The sequence below is a fragment of the Carassius auratus genome, unplaced genomic scaffold (assembly GCF_003368295.1).
Source record: "Carassius auratus strain Wakin unplaced genomic scaffold, ASM336829v1 scaf_tig00216047, whole genome shotgun sequence".
Taxonomy (NCBI): Eukaryota; Metazoa; Chordata; class Actinopteri; order Cypriniformes; family Cyprinidae; genus Carassius; species Carassius auratus.
In genome coordinates, this window is record NW_020528379.1 from 123899 (window position 1) to 146268 (window position 22370).

General features: G+C 38.0%; 1 protein-coding gene across 1 annotated transcript in view; it reads right to left on the minus strand.

The window, feature by feature from the left end:
• LOC113096960 (calmodulin-binding transcription activator 1-like) overlaps window positions 1-22370 on the minus strand; it is a gene marked incomplete at its 3' end in the record, with an annotated part of 313244 nt that overhangs the window by 112570 nt on the left and 178304 nt on the right. Inside the window, exon 4 of the mRNA XM_026262176.1 lies at window positions 13123-13258. Coding sequence (XP_026117961.1) covers window positions 13123-13258 — 136 coding nt within the window. The remainder of the gene's footprint in view (window positions 1-13122; window positions 13259-22370) is intronic.

A 22370-nucleotide genomic window follows, 5' to 3' on the forward strand; every position in this document is an offset into this window, starting at 1 on the left:
TTAGCTCTCTCTCTCCATCTCTCGTCTTCAAATGGTCTAAAATGCTGCTGCCTGCCTACTCACGGTTAGTCACAAATGAGAACATATCACACCAATTTTATGTAGGCTACCAGTCCGGTATCAAATAGTTTTCAAAATTCTGCTATTTGTCTACATATTTTTTCTTGTAAACTGTTTAGGTCTGACTGTCTTAAACTGTTAGTGAAAATGTTAGTATTTTTGCTTTAATGAAAACAAGAATATCTGACAATCTGTACAAAGGAGTCACATGATAAGTCTCACAAATTGACTAACCTGATTAGTGCGTAATCTTTAACATTTCATTATGAGTCTTATTTATTTTATATGGATCCCCGCACATGACACGCAGGAAAAAATATAAGGCTAAATCGTGTGCAAGATTTACTAATCCGTTCCCTCACTAAAACGTGCACACGATTACTATAGCGTTCCCTCGATTTACTATTGCGTTCATGCGATTTATCAATTGTGTGCACGATTTACTAATTTGTTCCCTCAATTTGCTAAATCGTGCTCGTGATTTAGCAAATCGAGCTAACGCAATAGTAAACCGAGGGAATGCAATAGTAATCGTGCGCACAATTTATTTATTTTTTCTTGCATGTCATGTGCGGGACTCCGTAATTTTACATCATAAGGCTCATTTGCTTTAAAAATCCTGAAACCTTGTTTATTTAAAACATTTCAGTACGGTTCAGACTTCTGGACCCCACTGAATTTCGAATGGATTTTAAATTTGAATGCATTGCAAATGCTGTTCCATGTTGTCTACAATGCTGATTAAAGATTACTTTCTGTATGTGTTTGAGCTTTAGGGCTATAATTGTGTCAACATCTCTTTCTGTAAAAAGAGATGGTGGAAGAAGGCCAAAATCTTTTGCTTCGTAAAGGGGCCATAACATTATTTTTTTATTTTTTTATTATTTATCCACTTATAATGCACCAAAAACAGTCATAGATTTGTTTTCCACTACCCTTTTCCCCCTTGGAATTACTCTTGCTATTTTATGCTGCTGCTAAGGCTTTTTTCACAAATGCATTTGGTTGTTCTTTTTCAAATCTTTAGGACTAACTGTGCACACTGTCAGTTTGCAAATGCAGTCAAAATCCAGTGGATCTATATTGGTTGATAAAGTAGTCATATAAGCATCAGTATGATGCCATGAGACTTTCTCAGAGCACAGTAGCTGTCAGTGTGCAAAGAGAGAATGGAAAACTGGAAGTTTTACCACTGCTCATGTCTATCATGACATCTCGCTACAGTGCTGAACTCATGAGGCGCATGAAAGAACAAAAGCAAGATTCTTTTACACATTGCATATACTATGTCCAAGTCATTCATTCATGCACTTTTCACTGAATAGTAAATGTCACATACAGTAATTCTCTACAGTATACAAGGGGGGGGGGGGGGGGGATGATAATGTGGGTTTAATATCACCTCAGTTTTACATATAAGGATGTCAAAATGTTTACAAACTGGCTTAAACTTGCAAACTTAAAGAGCCACACAGATGGGAAATCAAAAATTACCTGTATTACAGTGTATGATGTAGCTGCCCATCAGTGTAAACAATGTGCAAAGTAATTAAACCAAAAAGTACACGATTTATAAAGTTATTGGCTTCTTAAGTAAGGAGTCGAATCTGAATCTCTGAAATGAGTCGTTATAGATTTCAAATCTTTTTCCCGTCTCTATGTACGTCACTAGGAACACTTTGCATAATAATCTCCGCCTACCGTCTTGGGAGAAACGAAGCTCTGACCTGCCCCACCCCCCCACACAGACGCTCTGTTTGGTGTGAGAGCATCATGTCGAGGAGAGAGTGTGTTTTTAATTGTAAAGGCAAGTTTGTTTTATTTTCACTGCCAAAGAATGAAGATCATAAGAACCAATGGCTAAAATGCATTTATTTTTACCACAATACCAGAGCAGTACAACAAATCCCTTTTGTTGTGTTAACAACATTTCACTGATGACTGCTTTTCTAATCTCGGTGAGTACAAGGCGGGATTTTCAAAGCGTTAGGCCATAAAAGAGGGTTCATTACCAACTTTATTTAGACCAACAAGCATCTCCGAATCACAACGCGAAGTATGATTATGAAGTTATGTGTTTGTTTTCTCCCGAACGTCTTATCAGTATGTGTGCTGTCTGCAGCCTGTCTGCGCTGATCTTCATTTACAAACACGTCATTAAAATGAAGTGTAACAAGTGCTGCTAACAGATATTCTGTGATAAAGTGATCCATATGAAAACAACGCGATGTCCGTTTTTCACGTCTCCCTTCATTATATCTAATGTGACCACGCCCCCGTGCTGAACACGCTATTCAGATTCAAACTGAAGCGCGCGGCTTGAATACACCCACACAGAAGAAAAAGCAGCAAGACTGTTCAAGTTTTTTATTTTACTGTTTGCTTCGCGGTGAGAGGAATAAGACATAATTCACCCCAAAAAGATGTTAACGCATTGTTTACCATGAAGTTGTGTGCGGAACAACCAATCAAAACTATGTCAGTTGACCAATCAGAACACAGTATGCTACCGAAAGGTGGGGTTTAAGGAAACTGAATCTTTTGAACAGCTTCGCACGAACCGTTTGTCACAAAATGACAATGTTTTTTAACCTTGGATGGATTTAAACCTATTGTACAGGACTTATAAACAGTGATAGGAAGCTTAGAATTTTCATCTTACTGGCTCTTTAAAAGGCACAGATCAGTACTGATAAAAATCTTAGCTGAGGCGTCTCTCAGTCTTATGAGACGCATGAAACAAAGTCCAACATCTTTTTAGACAATAATAAGACTGTACAAAAAGGTCCAATTTGTTTTAATCAAAGCACTTTAATTAAATAAATTAATCCTTATTTTCTACATGTACTAATATATATTTAATACCTTAAGTAGTTAAAATGAACAATGAACAGTAGGTATATTTGTAAAATTAACGTTAACCTAATAAATGCTATACAAATATTTAGCTTATTGTTAGCTCATGATACTTAATGCAAATGTATAGAACCATGAAAAAGTTACCAACAGCTTTACAGCAATATCAAAAGTTATTTTTAACAATACAATCTATAAGAGACATTAGAATATCCTTTAAACCACCAAGACAAATAATTCAAACAAATGAAATGATTAATAAAACAAGTTAAAAACAGCGAAATAAATCCAATAGTGAGAACGAAGGAGTGAGAGAGTATAAGGAAAAGCAGGACTAAATGGGAAGAGTGCTTTACTGTTTCCCCTGTTGCCCAGAGCAGAAGGCTTTAACCTGTTTTTTTTTTCTGTTAAACTCCTCTTAAGAAGCCCTTTCATGTTAAATATCAACTCTGTCCGTATCAGCGTTAAAATAAGCAGCTCTGTGGATGTTATATTGCTTTATATAAACACTTCAGCATTCCCTTTGAACTCCTCTCGCTGCTCATTACTCCGCCTTTGAAGACGGGATGTTGGAACATTGCTACATTTTGATTTTACAGTTATTAAGCATACGCAGCAGCAAATTCCAACTTGTACACCACGTGTCAATAATGCATGACCTAGCGGTCAGCTCGCAGAAATAAACACCTTTTGGTGCCGCAAGAGAAGACTTCGGCAGGTATGGGTGAGCTATCAATTTGGGGAGATTTCTGCAGACTGGGCAGAAAATAAGCAATCAAAAACACATAATAATAATGTCACCCAGGGTTCACATCAATCCATAATTACGTCATGAAGAGACTACAACACTGCCTGCCGACAGAAGTCAGATCAGGACACTTGAAAGACAATTTAACACTGATCTAAGAGCGAATTAATGAACATAGCCATGACAAACAGAGGTTGACAGCCGTTTCTATGAACCTCCTTCTGAAGAGAAGCCTCCTGGGCATCCTCCTTGGATCTGACAACATGATACATCTCTCACCTTTTCTCTCAGCGCTATTATGCAGCAGCTTACTTTTACATTACACATATCACTCTGAACTGTGACAGTATAACAGTGTCCGGGCCCTGACGTACTGTAGGTAATTAAAAAGGGAATTTCAGATGACCTAAAAGAGAGAGAAAAAAAAGAGAAATCTTTATGAAAGCACTCGCTAGTCAGTTTAAAGCTGCATGCTTAGTTTCGTCGCTTTGAACTCGCTCGGCTCTGATTTGTGTGCTGAATGCTGAAACTATCATCAGCCGTGCTGACAAATGAGCTGTGAGCTGCATGCTCCCAGAGAAGAGACTTGAGCGCTGTGCACAGAATCATACATCAATACAAAGACATCTCTCCTACATTACGCTCTCTCTACACCAGCACACAGGTATTAGCATTGAAGGTGTTATAGCCCATAAAAATAATCAGTGATCTCTGTCTGATTTTACAGTGGAGTGAAGGCAAGGGATGTAAGGTCACAGCAGAGCTAATAATTAGAGGCAGAACAAGGGACGTGATGTTGATGGTAGAGAGCGATGTGTTCCTCAGGTCGTACGCTTATCTCTGGCTTTACCTTGAAGTAATGTCTCTTTCTGTTCCAATGGCTTTGAAAAGCAAATCTTGAATGTCTATTGTACAGTTCCACTGATCAGGGAGATATTAATAGTGAGAAGGCCGGGCGGCCCCCAAATTGTATTTTAAAAAGCTCACATAATCAGTGGCATTCATACAGCCACTCAGTTATACAAATCATCTAACTAAAAGCCTTTATGTTCGCCATTAAAAATATATTTATGTTGGTAACACTTCACTTGAAGCTTGCGTATGTAATATATTATAAATCATAATGCATTAAGAATAAGATAAAATACATTACAGTACTTACCTATTCATAGTTATACTAAAGAGACCCAATATAATGTGATATGTTTTAATGCATTACCCTCTTTAAAGGTATAACCATGAATATGTAAGCATTACAATGCATTATAGGTTGTTTAAAAGTGAAGTGTGCATTTGAGAATTAAACAAAATTAATTACAGGGTTGTGCACCATCCACATGAAAAATATATATTTTTTCACTTTTCACTTTAAAATATAGGATGTAGAATTGAAATGTATTTAAAAAGCTGGCTTTACAGCCTTAAAAAAAAATCATATTAAAAAAAAAAAAAACACTTTAAAAAGTCTTGACCTATACATTCTTCAAATGTCATTTGCCAGAATAGCATTTTATGTTGATTTATTTTTCTTATTACTAACTAAACTAAACTTAAAAGGACTGGGAAATTAAATTATTGAAAAGTGTAGATAATTCGGTAACATTTCAGAATAAGGTTCCATTAGTTAATGTTAGTTAACTACTTTCGTTAACATGAACTAAGCAAGAACAATCCTTCTACAGCATTTATAAGTCTTAGTTCATGTTAATTTCAACATTTTCTAATGCATTATTTAAATCAAAAGTTGTGCTTGTTAACATTAGTTAATGCATTGTGAATTACCATGAACTAACAATGAATAACTGTATTTTCATTAACTAACATTAACGAAGATGAATAAATACAGTAATAAATGTATTATTCATTGTTTGTTCTAACATTAACATTAACTAACATTAACTAATGGAACCTTATTCTAAAGTGTTACCGATAATTCATATTCTGTCATTACATGTGCTTTTGGAGAAAGCCCTAAAATACCATTGTGATTTTGAGAGGGTTGTGTTGTTGCCTCTCAGAGCTACACTAAGAGTATTAGTTGTGTGTTCTGAAAACTAATTACACTGGGTTAAAAAAACTGGGTGAGTTACTAGTAACATTCAACCAGCCTTTCAATTACCTTTAGGCAGTCTGGTTCATGCCACATTTATAAAAACAGATCAAAGGCATAAGATGGATGGATGCACAAACCACTTTGTAAATTTGTTGTACCGCACTCTTGTGAAATGTGTTATTGGAAGACTAGTATTGATCTTCATTCCACAGTCATAGTAACACAGTGATGCTTCATTCTAAACCAAAAACTAATCAAATATTTTATATTTCGCACTTCCTTTCCTGCTGCCCTTGTGTTTTTTACATTCTTTTTATTGACAACATTTGAGGAGACAGAAATACATCATGGAAAAACAGCAAATTTTCTGCACCTTTTTTCTGCAGCTAAAACTTCCAACAAATCTCCCGCTCTTAAACGAGTTTGGAGCTGCAAAACCATGGCAACGGCACTCTCAGAAACATCATAACTGGCGTCTACCTTTCACACACGATATACAGAGATTGCAGGAGAGAGCAGTCACAGAAGGAAATACAGCAGACACACCAAGAACAAACGGAGAGCGAATGAAGGGTTTAGAGAGAGGGAAAATAAAAGGAGACTAGGAAAATCCATTAGCTGTTTATGCATCCCAGACAGCTGAGGAAACGGCTGGAAGTTTTGGAGAATTGGGCAACCTGAAACTTTCCTTTTGTATTTCCATCAGTTTCTATTTATCTGCAAATTTCACACAAGAGCTGGAAGCAGTGGTTTGTTGAGAAAGAGTCTGTCACTTCCTCCTCGTCTCACATCTGGCTTTGCAAGCTGTTGCTATCGACGACCTCATCTGCACGTGGACACACCCTGCTCACAACAGCATGTGGTGTATCGCAAAATAATAGCCATTTTCTAAACAATTACAGACAAAATGTCCCCCTGGAGAAAGGAGATGCTGATAATTGGAAACGAGAGTGGCCTCCGTTAACACAAATAAACACGGCTGCGTATCGCTGATCCTGCAAAGTAGCTGTTGCTTTCAATCTGGATGCAGAGTGGTGATAGCCTTGAAATACTGCAACCTTCCCTACCACTGTCCGCCGCAAAGGTGCCCACTTGATTACGGCATTACAAACTGTGGGTTTGACATTTGTCTTCATTATTAACAATGGAGAGAGATGATTGAGCTACAGGCACACACCATTAGCCCTGCTCATCGTGTACTCGCATGGCTGATATCACGCATTAGATGGAGTCCACATGAAATAACGTGTTGGGACCTAGGGGGTCTGGATGGTGCACTGGGGTAGTGCCTCTCTCCCGGCCGGCAGATGTTGAGAGAGCGGGAGCTGCATCTAAATAAGAAAGCTTATTTCAATCTGTATAATTACCACTGGGTAATGAAAAACTTGTCCACCCTACCACCTTCACTTAAGAGAAATCAATACATGTTTGGGAGTTTATTAGAATGGCGGAGTCATGAGTAGTGTCTTTGGGGAAGGCAATATGTGTATCAATAGCGCAAGCTGAATTAACAGCTAATCAAGAGAGTGGGGGGTGGGGGCACTTAAGTAAACAAACATTTTGTTTTTCTTTGTGTGAGGAATATTTTCACATTGTAAACATCCTTTTCAACTATAAAGAACCGTTTTTTTTTTCAGTGGTAAGGTTCCTTGGATGATAAAGGTTCTTCATGGAATCAAAGATGCCAAAAAAGAGGGTAAAATGCATAATAACAATAATATAAAATATGACAAAAACTTGCTTGCACTGAGACTTAATTCTTTCAAGGGGTCATATGACGTTGCTAAAAAGAACATTATTTTGTGTATTTAGTGTAATGCAATGTGTTTATGCAGTTCGAGGTTAAAAAAACAATGTTCCACTTAATGTACATGTACATTTTTGCTCCCCTTGCCCTGCCTTTCTGAAACGCGTTGATTTTTACAAAGCTCATTGTTCTGAAAAGCGAGGTATACGCTGATTGGCCAGCTATCCAGTGCATTGTGATTGGCTGAATACCTCAAGCGTGTGATGGAAATGTTACAGAAAAAAAAACATTACAAATGAGGCATTTGTTGCATCCAGTGAGGACATAATTACTGATTATAATGAATTACTGTCTTTTAACCTGTTGCTTTGCGTATTGCGCAACATGAACAAACCATATCTGCATTTGTTACCGAAGAAACCACAAACAACAAGCACTATTCTACACTGCTCAAAACTCATGTTTGAATCATGCTTTCCATCCTTCACTCATTCTTAAAATATGAAAATGTGCTTGCAGACTTTGATTAAAAAGCACAAGACTGTCCTTGCAAAGTTGGAATTGCCCCATTTTATAGGAACAGACACCGTCATTATTGGCTACTTTCCCAGAAGACAGTCCCCGTCCTCCGTAAAATGCACAGCACACATCTGAATATTTGGGTTGAACTGTTATGGAACAGTGTTGGTAATACAATGTAACCACTGATTTCTAGTTGTGTTCTCTTTTGGAAGGCCATACAAAGTAATTTCGCATTCAATGAAACACACAGCGTCTCCACGACATGGCGCTGTCGGCAGCAACGAGATTAAAGTTACGCCATCTTTCTATGCGTGAACATTTGGGCGGTGTTATGCAAATCTTCCAACATGGTGACGTAGACATGTGGGGGCATGTTAGAACAAGCCGTTTTAGGTAGGCGTTGTTGACTTATCCTTCATAAAGAATATCTCATTGGATTTGAGACATTACTCTTTGCAACTTTACATATCTTCTTTATGCACTAGGAGCTTGTAACAGTCCAAAGAGAAAGGAGAAATTGAAGTAGCATGATATGACCCATTTAACATATATCGTCTTCCTTTCAATCAGGCCTTTAGCAATTTAAGTAATGTCTTTGACTTTCTAAAGGCAAACAAGGTCATAGAACATTAGAAAAGTACTGATTTTACACAGGAAAAATCTGAAAATGACAAAAGTTTACCTTGACAATAATAAATTGCATAAAATAGTAACAAGTACAGTATAAGGTCCAAGACAGGAGAACTGATCAACCAGATAATGAAAGAGAGAGAGAGAGAGAGAGAGAGAGAGCAGATTTAGAGGTAGAAATGGTCACTATTGTTCCTCAACCACCACTATGTTAACTGTTAATGTACTTTGTTAATAAAGAATTAGATCAGAATCAACTCTGATATCAAAATTGTATCTGATAATATTGTGCTTGAAAAATGTATAATGCATGACTGTCAAGGTAGGACAACCCCCTAATGTCCTTAAAAGATGTCTGAGGTTTTCTTTTCTTCTTTATTTTTCAATTTCCTGTAAATCTGCTTTGGGACTTAGGAACAATGCTATGTAAAAAGTGCCACCCAAATACAAACTGAACTGTGATGATCCCTCAAGTCAGCCAGAATTTACAGCACATAAACAAAGAGTTGAGATCAGCTTATCTGTGCATGTCACACTTAACTTTTCCACTTTTCAGCATTTGTCCTACAACAACATTCATCAGATTCACCCACTGAATTGATGGTGCTAAAAAGCCATCTAATAGAAAGACAAAACAGCTATCCTTGAAAGCGGTTAGGTAGCCAGGAATTATTAGGAATATAGATGAGTCTGCTGTAAACTGAGATCATGGGTGGTTGACTTCCTGATTAGACATTTTCAGCTGAGGGACAGACGATGAAGATGTCAGCTACAACCAGGAAAGAAACTAGATAGCCAGTAACAGACATGCCTTTTCTGGTGGCCCTGTTGTATTATGTGAATGATCAAGAGGAGGAAGGGGGGATGCTCATCTATCTCATCGTCTACACTCTCACCTGAAGTGATGGGGAGACATCAGGAAGCCAGGCTGCTATTTCACGCCCTGTTAAGTACTAATGCTGTAACACACGTCTTGCTCCAATTTTAGGGAACAAGGAGTTTTACTGTGTATGGTTCTATAGAGAGAGAGAGAAAAGGGAGATAGTGAAAGAGGGTTGGGTGATCACCTCAGTCGTCACTTAAAGGAATTGTCATGTAGCCCGGAGACACAGAGTTTTACCAGCCCTTGTTTCAAACACACAAAGCCCGCACTATATGACACCTCTCGTTCACACACCACTCCTGGAGAAAAAGCCCTCAGTGAAACGGCTCTGAAGGTGAAGGTCACGTCATTTATTTGCGTTTGCAGTAAACAGGTCTGAGGCAGACTGATAGGGCAAGGTTATTATTCCTGAAGAGCACAGCTCTGATTGATCGCTCTTCGCTCGGTCTGGGGTGCGCTGGGAGGACGTACTGAGTGGCTGCTCCCTTATTATACTGCTGCTCATAGCGGGAGGAGAGAAACACAGGAGCGTCCGTGTCCAATCGCTGCTGGAGCCATCTGATCAGAGGCCTCATTATAATTCACCTATGGAGATGTGGCCATTTGATTTCTTAAAGTGATAGTTTACTCAAAAATAGGGCTGTAACTAAAAATCATTTTGAAAATTAATTAATCTATTGATTATTTCTTCAGTTATTCAAATAAAAATGTCCATTGTTTAAATTTTCTTGCCCACTATTGTTCTTCAAACAAGTAGCAAACTGAAGGCTATTAAAAATAAATACTGAATATATACCATTCATTTTTTTATGCCTATGCCGTAATCTTACCCAATTCCTAAAATCAACAACTACGTTAATAACTATTAACAAGCAGCAAATTAGGAGCTTAGTGAGGTAAAAATTTGTAGTTAATGGTTTGTAAATAGCAAGAATTGTACCTTAAAGGGATAGATCACCAAAAAATGAAAATTTTATGTTTATCTGTTTACCCCCAGTGCATCCAAGATGCAGGTGACTTTTTTCCTTCAGTAGAACACAGAGATTTTTTACTCACACTGTTGCAGTCTGTCAATTATATAATGGAAGTGGATGGGAATCAAGGCTTTGAGAGACAAAAAACCATACACAAACAAAACCAAATTAAACCCTGCGGCTCGTGACGATACATTGATGTGTAAAGACACAAAATGATCGGTCTGTGTAAAAAACTGAACAGTTTTTATAAAGCTTTTTTTTACCTCTGATTTTCACCGTAATGTCTGAACTGTCCTGAGTGCATTCTCAACAGCTGGCGCATGACAAATCTTCTTCTTCTTGCTTTACGATGGATCGCAGACTTATAAGTGCACTACCGCCACCTATCTCTCAAATGGACCATTGACACCCCTAACTAAGACTGTAGATAGAGTGGTCCACTTGAGAGATAGATAGCGGTAGTGCACTTATAAGTCTGACATCCGCCGTAAAGCAAGAAGTAGAAGAAGACGTACTCAGAACAGTAAGTACTAACAAGAAGTCAAATTGATAGCATTTTCAATTATTATTATTATTATTATTATTATTATTATTATTATTACTACTTATTTCAGCATTACCCCAAAATTTTAATTGTTATTATTCGCTCACCCATTTGTCATTTCAAACCATTAGACTTACTTTCTTGCATGAAACACCAAACAAAATGTTCCTGTATTCTCTATCAGAATGTCCAGCTGGTTTTATCCAGAGAAAGCTGTGGATACATTTTACTGTGAGAAAAAGAACAACTTGAACCTTCCTTCAAACATCTCCCTCTGTCTGATCCTTTTAAGCCTGGGACTGTGCACTCTTTTTTCTCTGCTTGCCAGACATGCAATTTTCTGCTGAGTCCACCCTAGTACCCAAAGCCTTCTCGCCACCCTTCTGAAATTATCCCACTGTAAGCCACAGCCATTTACACAGGAAAAAAACATATGGAGGCATGTTAGAGGATAAGCCTGCCAGATGACAGCAGGCGGTGCTGGCTGAAAGATATAAAGGAAGGAGACAGAGAGAAAAGAAAAGAGAGAAGGGTTTATTTGAGTGTTTCTTCAGCTCAATGAGTGAGTTCAACTCAAAGTTACCTCAGCTCAAACGAGATCTTTTAGTAGAATTCAGCATGTGTGTGGGTCCGAGATGACAGAGGCCTATAAAGATATTTGCAGAATTTCTCACATATATCTGAACTTTAAAAGACTCTGCTGGTTGGTACGGTACATTGAGAAACTTTTACCACTGCAAATGTCCTTTAAGGAACAGTTCCCCCAAAAATTAAATTTTTCTATGGAACACAAAAAGAGATGATCTGCTAAATCATCCAAGCCCAAACATCTGCCATATATATATGTACCACAAAAGCACAAGAAAAGTAGCTACATTTCAAGTCATCCACACAGTCATTTAATAGCTTTGTGTAAGGAATATTTACAAATTTAAGCCAATAACCAAACACTCTCAAATAATGCCAAATGTCATGGTTGTTGCATGTCTTGTACTGTATGTAAATAAGCAATTCAATAAAAAAATATTGGTGTAGGATTTACTGTGAAACACTCAGAAATTGCTAGTAAATTTAACTAATAATAATAAAAAAAAATGCTAAGTATGTTTCGCAATTTTTATGTCTAAAAAAATCTGTTCGCAACATTGTATGGAAAACAGAAGTGTCAACATTTAGCTAAACATTGTGTATGATGCTAATTCATAATGGTTTGGCCAACATGAGTGATTTCCTTTTGACCGAACTAAACCTTAAAAGCTAAAGCTTGTAAATTGAATGGATAAATGGTGGAAACTCCAAACTTCCTCTGAAACATCTGCTGTCAGAAAATGCACTGCCAAAAAATGATTGGCAGAAATTTGGTTGTTAAGTGAGGTCTGTTCACTGTCTAATGAGAGCTCCACGAAGAGAGAGCAAGCAGAGAATAAATGCACATCTTGGCAAGTGTTTGTAATATTCTGTGTGTGTGTCAATTGACTGTATAATTTGAGTTTGGGTTCACATATGCAGAACAACATCACATGACCTCAGCATGCTCAACTATCCAGAGGACACAATACAAAATGATAGATACTCAGTTCAAACACCAAAAAACAAAAGAGTGAAACTCTGGATAAAGCACCCACGCTGTTTGGTGAGTGAGTATATGTGTGTATGAGTGGAGATAAATCAAAGAGCGCTCTCTCTCTCTCTCTCGCACACACACACACACACTCACAGCGGGACTGTGCCAGGGCACGGAAAAGCAGAAAAGGGCCCTGCAGTCTACCTGTGATGGCAGTGGTTCCCAGCATGGGGGAAGATTAATGCCGGCCACTCTGGAGCAGAGCAAACATCCCAAGCTTAATAAGGTACAAACAATTGCTTCCATTTTGTTTGCTATCAAGGGAAAACTAAACTTGGGCTGCTGAGGTGTATTTTTTCATTCTCAAATGTGGACTAGAAAAGTTGGAGCTGACTTGGGGACTTGCAGTGCTTGTTCAACAACAACAACCACAAAACCACGGGTTTCTTTTCTTAAGTGCACCCATTATTTGCACCCCAACGATTTCAAAGAGAGTTGATGGGTTTGTGTGCACTATGGTGCAAACAAATGGCCTCACCTCCACTCCTTGTACTTTGAGCTTCATGTGATCCTCCCGCGTGGTCTTCCCATCTTTCCTTTTTTTCCAGCAGTAGCCGTCCTTTCTGTACTTCACCTTCTTCCTATTGTAGAGGATCATCGACCCATTCTGTGGCCTAGATCCAGAAGTGAGGGATGGGGTGGATGGAAGAAAGAAAGAAGATGGGGTTGGGTGGGGAAGGAGAGGGAGAGGGAGAGAATTTTAGTGCTGTGGAACTCGTTCCGCAGAAGTACAAAGAAGGCTGACTCAAGGCAGAGAGAGAAGCAGTGGTGCACTAGTGTATACGGGTCACACACTTGTGCACACACCTCACACACTTGTATACAAGTGTTCATGGCCATGCAGAGTTTAAAAAAGGCTTGAAGTTGCCATGAAATGGAATTTGAAACCCACACTACCTCTGTATTGTGACTTACAGTTTCACATCTTAAATTGACATATCCCTTGCAGAATCTGCAATATGTTTAGCATTTTTAAACAAAACGAATCATATGCTTTTCAGAAAATACTTCTATGCTATTGCTCAAAAATATGGAGCCACTAATGATTTCTAATTTTAATTCTTTTAAGGTGCTATATATTGATCAAAAGCGACTTTTACAAAAGTTCTACTTGTATTAGTAGAAGACTTCTACTTATATAATGTTACAAAACATTTCTATTTTAAACAAATTCTGCTCTTCTGAGCTTTCATTTCATTTGATAAACTTTCATTTATCAAAGAATCCTAAAAATATATTAATAATTCCCACAAAAAATATTAATAAGCACAACTGTTTTCAACTGATAATGATAAGAAATGTGTCTTGATCAAAAAATCAGAAGGATCATATGACACTGAATACTTGAGTAAAGGCTGCCGAAAATTCTTTACCAGCACAGGAAAACATTTTTTTTTTTTTTTATAAAGAATAAAATAGCATTATTTTAATGCTCCCTCTAGAGCAAAATGCACCCTCTAGAGCATCTTTATGTATCACAGTGCACCTTAACATTGCGATTTTCTAGCAATTTCAAAACTATGAACACATTGAAGATATTAGTACTTTCTTATTATATGTCCCTGGTCTTACTGTGCATGGTTATTACATGCATGTATAACCTGGTTAACATTGATTAATAGTCTGCAAGGCCTTCCTTCATTAAGACAAAAGTGAAAAATGTGATTCTGCATATTTAAAAACAAAACAAAAACAAACATCTTACAATGAATCATACATTAAGACCAGAAAAAAGTGTATTAAGAAAGTGCTGTTACCAGTAGCCAATTTTTATATTCCCCAGTTGTACCATTTGTAGCCTTTCTAAAACGTTTTCAAATAAGGTCAATTTTATATTCATGTCGAGTTAAATATATTAAAACTCTTTGTTTGTCAAGGGAAAGAGAGAAATACAAACATTTCAAATAGACCTATGACCAGCAGCGCCTCGCTGATGCAAATGAACGGAGGAGCGTGTCCTGTGGGGAAAACATGTGCAAGAACATCCTCAACTTTCCATTCATAATTCATTCTCACTTTACCATCCCACTGCCCTCTAGTTGATAATGATACCATGTATGCATCTGAAGATCTCCCAGCTCGCTTCTCTTTATGACAGTACACATGTTTCCCAACAACTAATAACTGCAGAGCAAGGAGGCATCGCAAGAACAAACATTCGCACTTGGCCAATGTGTTATCTTTCTCACACACACACACACACACACAAATCTACGAGGGCATGCACGATTAGTTAGCTAGCTACAGGTGCATGCATTAAGGTGCATCTATGGCTGACAGAGTCTGGCTGGGTCCCAGGAGGCTGCAGTTTTGTTGCGAGCAAGTTGGGAGTGTGGGAGTTGAGGTGCTTCAGCAGAGTCTCATCCATGAAACCAGCTGCTGCTAGCATCTGTTAGCCAGCCATCACTTTAGCCCAGCACGGCAGGAAACATATTATACTTCTATCTCTCTCACACACACACATACACACACACTCATACTCCCCACGAACCCAAACAGTGCTGCCTCTCTGGACACGGCAAGTCATTGTCTGCCTGCATTGTCTTGTTTATTTTATCTTTTCTTTCTGGTGAATATTTATTTATAATACCGCATACATCAGTTTGCAGCTTAGCTCATGGGGCGTCTTGTTTATCTTGCAATTGCTCATCAATCATTTCTGGGGATGAGTCTCAGGGGCTGATGGGGCCCCTCTCTCCCCGCACTATGGCCCCTGACAGCACCTTTTAATTATAGATGCCATTCAAAATCTGTCATGCACAATCCTCTCTCATTCTCCCTCAACCAATTTGACAAGTGCCATGGGTAGTTACTATGTCTGTTTGGCCATCTTGCTTTCATTCCTGCTTTTTATAAAACCACAGTTTGTCATGTGCTGACCTTAACACTAATTAATTCTGATTCTAATCCCATCTCCTATCTCTCTCTCTTTCTCTGTTTCATGTCATCATCATCCCGATGCTGCTTTCATTCAACGCACTGGGCTTTTCTGTGTGAATGTCATTCTGAAAGACTTCCTGCTGCTCCGCATTCATTCTCTCTCTCTTTTGGTTTCTTGGTAAGCCAGGGACCATGGACCATGTCAGCACTGTTTAAAGGGATAGTTCACCTTCAGTCGCTGGTCCCCACTGACTTGCATAATGTTTTTTGGGGTCATTAATCTGCTCGCTGTGATGCCTGCTGTGGGATTGAGCCTGAGATACAAGGGGGGAAAAAAACAGAATGGAAGACACTGGAGGAAAGAGTTTGGACCTTGAGTTACAGTAACCCTAATCAGATTTCAGTCTCTCCAAAAACAAAAACAGACATTACCATGTGGCACAGTTATATTTTGTCCACTTATTTACGAGAAGATTCCTTTTATTCCATCTATGTTATTTATAAATTGTCTATTTGCACCTGCTGGTCAATTTTGTAATTAAACAAAGTGATTAGTCACATGGCATGTATTTCAAATGGTGTACTTCCAGTGAGTCATGTCCCAGTCAAAGAAATGAATGGATATTTCATCTTCTGCCATGCAGTATTACACATTAATATCAGTAAAAACTGATGAACAAATCAGAAAAGACCGGAGGGGGACATGCATATATTGAGTGTTTTAGTGGTAAGATGTAAACTGCTTCACTGACAGGCCTGTGATTAAAAATGTCTTTAATTAAACCCTAAATTCAAGGCATTTTTACATTCAAAAACACATTTTGTTCCTATGCCTGATTTCTAATGTTTGAGTAAACAGGCATAGAAACAAAACGTGTTCTTGAATTACACAAGAAATATAGCACACTCCAGCCAGCCTACTGTAAGACTGCTGAGACCATGGTCAACCTAAATGTACCTACAGAGCGAAACATAAAACAACAAACAATAACATCTTATAATGGATCCTTGTCTTACACAAGAATGAGTAAAGATTCATGAGCTGAAAATTCACAGGGGTCAGGGCCATCTCTAGCTTGGAAACAGCTTGTGGAATTGGGGTGAAGCTTGTAGGTCAAAGGTCTCTGTACTTTACTTATCAGTGGTGAGCACAAGTTACCCGATGTTGCTTTTATCCACTCAAAGACCTTCCTAATGCACCACTTTTCAATTTGAGGGAGTTGAAGGAGTGCACGGCCATCTTCTGGGGTGTGAGACAGACTGCGGGTCCAGCTTGTGAGATTTCTGTCTTACTCTCTGTGTACATAAGCCATTCAATTATACTTATCAGAATTATACATATTTATATGTTGCAGGGAAATGCCAACTACCCTGTGTTATCATAGCCCCATGACAGGAGGCCATGTGTCTCAGAGGCCTAAACGTGACAGATTAATATGGAAATGCAAAAAGCCTTTATTCAGAACAACTTACTGTGATTCAGTCTCAACAGGTTAGCTGAGAGAATAATCAGCTTCGGCCTTTAATCTGCACATGGGCTCATTCAGAATCTCAAGAGATCCTTCATTTACCAAAGCTAATAGCATCCACGCATTTTCTCATTATATTTCAAATTGATTTGTGAAAATTTTAATAAATGCAGGGAAAATGAACAGTGTGACAACAATTTAACCATAAAGTAAACTTTTTCATTTAGCAAATATAAAATGTAACCCTTCCACAGTAGTACTTGAATAATTTCCCTTGGCAGTATGTGGGAAGTCTTTTGACTATACTTGGCTGTAAGGCCCAAAAATGTATTAATTTAACTGAAAATGTCTGAGAAATGTCTGTTTCTGGATTCCACTTGAATTCCACTCAACTCAGACCAGTGTCTCTATTGTTTCATCCTTTTAAACTCAAAAACTTCTATTTGTGAATAGTGTGCTTGTGCTTTCTTGGTGTGAAATAGTTTGATATTTTCTTCTTTAATGCAATAGCATTCATGCATTTTTAAGTGTCCAAAAACATTTTGAGACCGCTGTATGCTCTGAACATGATGCATCCAAATGCAAAGTATCTGAATTATGATTGCTGTAACTTATGCTGAAGAAAAGTCATCAAAACGCATTAGAGAGGGTGAAATGTTTGGCTGGGTTATCCAGTGCTACTAAAACAGCAGACCAGGCAGCTCCTCTAAAGTGCTACAATTCCCTTGGAAAGAAGAGGCTGTTTGATTAATGCAACACTTGTTGTTTTTCTCTGCTTTCTACCTGTAAGTATATGTGTGTGAGAAAGAGAGAAAGCAAGTGAGCTTTTGAAGATCCGGGAGGTAAGCAGGCTGAAGCCAAGCACCACAGGAGGGAGTGAGCATGTGCTGTCATCAATTACACATCAGGCTTTCAGACGCACACAACTTCTAACGTCCAGCTACCACCAACTGACATTTATACAAACATAGACACCGATACTCACACACAGAATCATTCATGCAAACACATAATGTGCACCACAAGACATGATATAAAATAAATACTGATACATGCCTAGATACTCATCGGTGCTTACTCACAAAATATTCACACACTCTGAATAAGAAAGAAAGCATAAACAGTATCCAGAGCAGATGCCCATCACACACACACAGCAGCCTGTCAATCTCTACTGAATCAGCATTCAGCCTAACGTACCCCCAAGTCATAATGACAGCCTCAGGAAGAGTGATGCATCACGACTTTCTACACAACACACACACACACACGGTTCACACAGGTTTGAGGTTATAATGAATAAAAAAATAAATGATTTAGGCTTCAATGTAAACCATGTTCAAACCTATACAGTTTGTGAATTATGACTTCTCAGGCAGTTTTTCCTGAAGAAATTATTACAGGAGATTTTTAGGCTTGAATAGAATGTCAACTATCTTAAAGTAATTTCAAACAAAACACCAAACCACTAAGGTTTATAACGTGTATAATACACTCTATTATAATATAAAAATGTACAATCTAAAACATTACATAGATTATTTTCCGTTTTCAACACTGAAAAAAAAAAAATATTCTTGAACACAAAATCAGCAAATCAGAATGATTTCTGCAGGATCATGTGACACTGAAGACTGAAGCAACTCTTAGTCACTGCCAAAAACTCTTTGCTTTGTAATCACAGAAGTAAGTTAGATTTTAAATGACATGAAGATAGAACAAAGTTATTTAAAATTGTAATATTTGTCAATATTACCGTTTTCCTGTATATATGATCGAATTAATCACTTTTACATAAAGAATTCTAACCTGTATGCGCAACTGTGCAGCTACATTCACTCAAAATCACACCAAGGAATGCTGAGAAGTCAAAGTTACACAGTAAAGGGCTAAGTCTGACCTCTCTGGCTGGTGAGCTTATAAACTATCCCTTTCTCTCTTTCATATCTGATTGCTGTGAACCAATGCTTGTCCCTTCCAGAATAAAACAGATGTTCTTGGCATGGTTATCACGATGGGAAAAAGGAGAGACAATTTAAAACAATATAAATTACAGTGATTCACACAGTGTCTCACCACTCCTAGATCTACTGGGTTGGATAAGAGATGGTGTGGGGAGGGGCCTCGGTAGAAGGGAAGTTCAGTGATGTCACTGATATTCAGACCTCAGAGAGACAGATCCAGACATATAGAGGGAGATTGCAATGGCAGCCTGGGTTCCAAAGCAAAAATGCTATTCACTTTTTCATAGGGAAAATAATTTTCAACAAAAAATGTCTAAGGTCAGATTTAAAATGAGGTTGTGCAGTGATGAAATCATGTATGTTTAGGTTAAGGCAGGGGTAGTCAAGTTTGGTCCTAGAGAGCCGCAGTCCTGCAGAGTTCAGCTTCAACCCTAATCAAAAAACACCTTAACAAGCTCATCAATGTCTGTCATCAGGGTCTAAAAATCTAAATTGTTTATCCATAAAATTATAAAAATGCATTGATACAAATTTTCAATTTTTTTTTTTTTTTTTTTAGCTGTAAGTTTAGTCAAAACATACAAAAATGTAATTTTTTTGCCTTTAAACATTATGTACTAATGCCTATATAAACAATGAAACCAGGCTGGGGACGCATAGGTCATTCCCCCCTAAAAATACAAATAAATAAGTATTTATATTTGTCTTCTCCGATTTTTATAATTTTTCTTCAAACCATGTTGTGTATTAGTCAATATTGATGGATTGTTTTTACATTTCCAAGGAGAAAATGAATGGGAAACATACATCTTGTTCCAAGGCCACTGAAAATGTATCCAGTTACCTTTTATGCTCTTTCAGTGATAGGACTACACGGTTCTCCATTCCGTAGTGCAGGGTGTTAGCAAGCAGGCCTGCTGGGCTGTTCTCTCTGTTGAGGAATGACACTGTAGCCAGCTTTAATTAAAGCTTTTGAAGAGCAGGCAGGCGGGCATGAATAAATCACAGAATAGGCTAGCATCAAAGCATTGGTCGATGTGGCTCGAGAAGCTGCGTCTGTGTGGGGTGGGCGCTACATTGGCCTCATTCTTCAAACTTGCCTCTCTCACCCTGTCCAGCACCTCCCACTGGGAAGCAAATTCATTTCTCTCGACTGTTTGACAAAATGTTGTCCAAGTTCTCCTGATCTCAGAGGACCAGCGATGTTACAGCAGGACATGGGTTCAAATATGTGTTTTTGTGTAGCAAGTTACACATTTGATGTATTATAATTAATTTAGAAATTTTGGAAAAAAGAATGAAAGTGGTGCTTCCAATAATGTATGAAAAATTCCTTGTGAAATTTCCACACAAACCATGCAATGATACATAGCATTACTTTCTTAACACAATTACTTTATAATTTATCACCCTAAATTAATATGTTAAACTGACATCCCTTAACATGATTAAAACATTTTATTATTATATTTCTGACTGCACAGGCTTAGTGTTATTTGCTAATGTTAATGAAAAGCAACTGCAGTTTTTTGGTTTTAGTGCTTATAGCCAGTGGGATTCTTATAATGAGATATATCTCCTGCTTGGAGCGCGCTGTTTTCTGTCTGATTTCCTGCAGCCGGTAGTTATTATGACATTTGGTGAAGAGGATATTTTGTACTATCAATATAACATGGGTGTGCGGAAATTGCTTACTACCTAATTTCGCGTAGCAGCTCGCAAATATCTTAACCCTCCAGAGCTTTTTCTGCACTCCTGCTAAGAATAGCCTTGCAATTAAATCTAAAAATGCCACGGCTGTTGAAACCTAACAGAACTGGAAAAGGATTGAATTTTACCAACGTTTCTATGGTGCTGATTTGATTATGCATCAGACCGCTTAGTAATGAGCAAAATACATATTCACATAGGCTTCTCTGTTCTAATTTCATTCTCTGCAGCTTTTCTGGTGGTCATGTTATGCATTAGCACCACATGCACAATTACCAAGATTTCCTCCAGGAATGTTTACAACAGGAAGTAGAACGGTTTGTGAGTCATTGTGCCAACTGCCTATTCTCAAATGACATCAGGGATGTCATTAGTGGAACTAAAGTGATTTTTTCTCTCTATTTCCAGGAGGAAATACCAGTGTTTGCTTGGCAGCAACAGAATGGCATTAAAGTTTAAAGTAAATAGTTTCCTGCTGGATGTGCATGACAATAAACACAACATGATCTCTTCATCGCAATGTAAAGGCTAAAGAAAGTATACATTATTGCAATTCCAAAGGCAAATATTGGCAGTATTTGAATGTTTTACATTCCAGCAATATCTAGGGTCAAAAGAAAAAAATGATCTCAGTACAAAGTTTACAAAAACCAGAAACGGTACACTAGGAAGAAAATTTTAATGTAAAAGGCAAAATAAGCAGAAAGAAGAAGAAAAAGATAGAGAATAAGAAGAAAAGGAAGAATTAGAAGAAGATTCTGGAAAACAACACCAAATTAAGAAGATAAAAACTAGAGAAGAAGAAAAACAAAAAGGAAGAAAGAGGAAGAAACAAATGAAGAGGCTTATTGAGATAAGTAAAAAAAAGAAAACAAGAAAAAGAAAGAGCAAAATAATCAGAAGACTAGAACCAAATGTTTCAAGAATATACTGTTCTGCCATGCCAACACTGCAAATATATGAAGTGAAGGTCATCATCTAGAGAAGGATCTCAACAAGAGACGTAGAATTGCAGCCATGACTGGAGAAATTCCAGACTTTCTAAACGTTACTGATGATAGAACAGACAGTCCTTTGGCCTCCAGTTAGAGCAGATGTCAAACTAGGCTTTATGGATTACCTGGGCATGGCCTTCACTCACCCACCTAGAGCTGTGTCCATTCCACACTGCTGTCCAAAACCACCGATCCCTCACCCTTAACATTCAGACAGATAAATATTGATGGCCTTGTGATTCATCTGTAATGCAATTACAGCAAGAAAAGTTAAGAAAGAAAGAAAGAAAGCGGCTTGGCAGCTACTGTAAGTTCAGATGTAGAAAGCTTAAGTGAGTGTAGTCGTCTATAAGAGACTGTTAGATACAGTGTATTTGGGTCTGGGGTCTAAGGTCATCTGGAGAAGTTTGTATCTCTGTCTGGCTGGTAGAGCGAATCAAATCTAAAATAAAGTCTATCTCACCTTTCACTTATCAATCACACCCTCCTGCACGCCCCACAAGAGATGCACACTTAATTGGAGACCAGGGATCAGTGCTCAGTCAGTGGTGTCTCAGAATTAACTTGTGCACAAACAAACAGACACACATACACACTCATGAGAACATCATGGGATTGTTCTATATAAGAACAAAAGCCCCTTTTTCATGGATGAACTGACAGAAATTGCTGTGAGATCTACAGCGACAGAAATAAAGCTAGTGATTT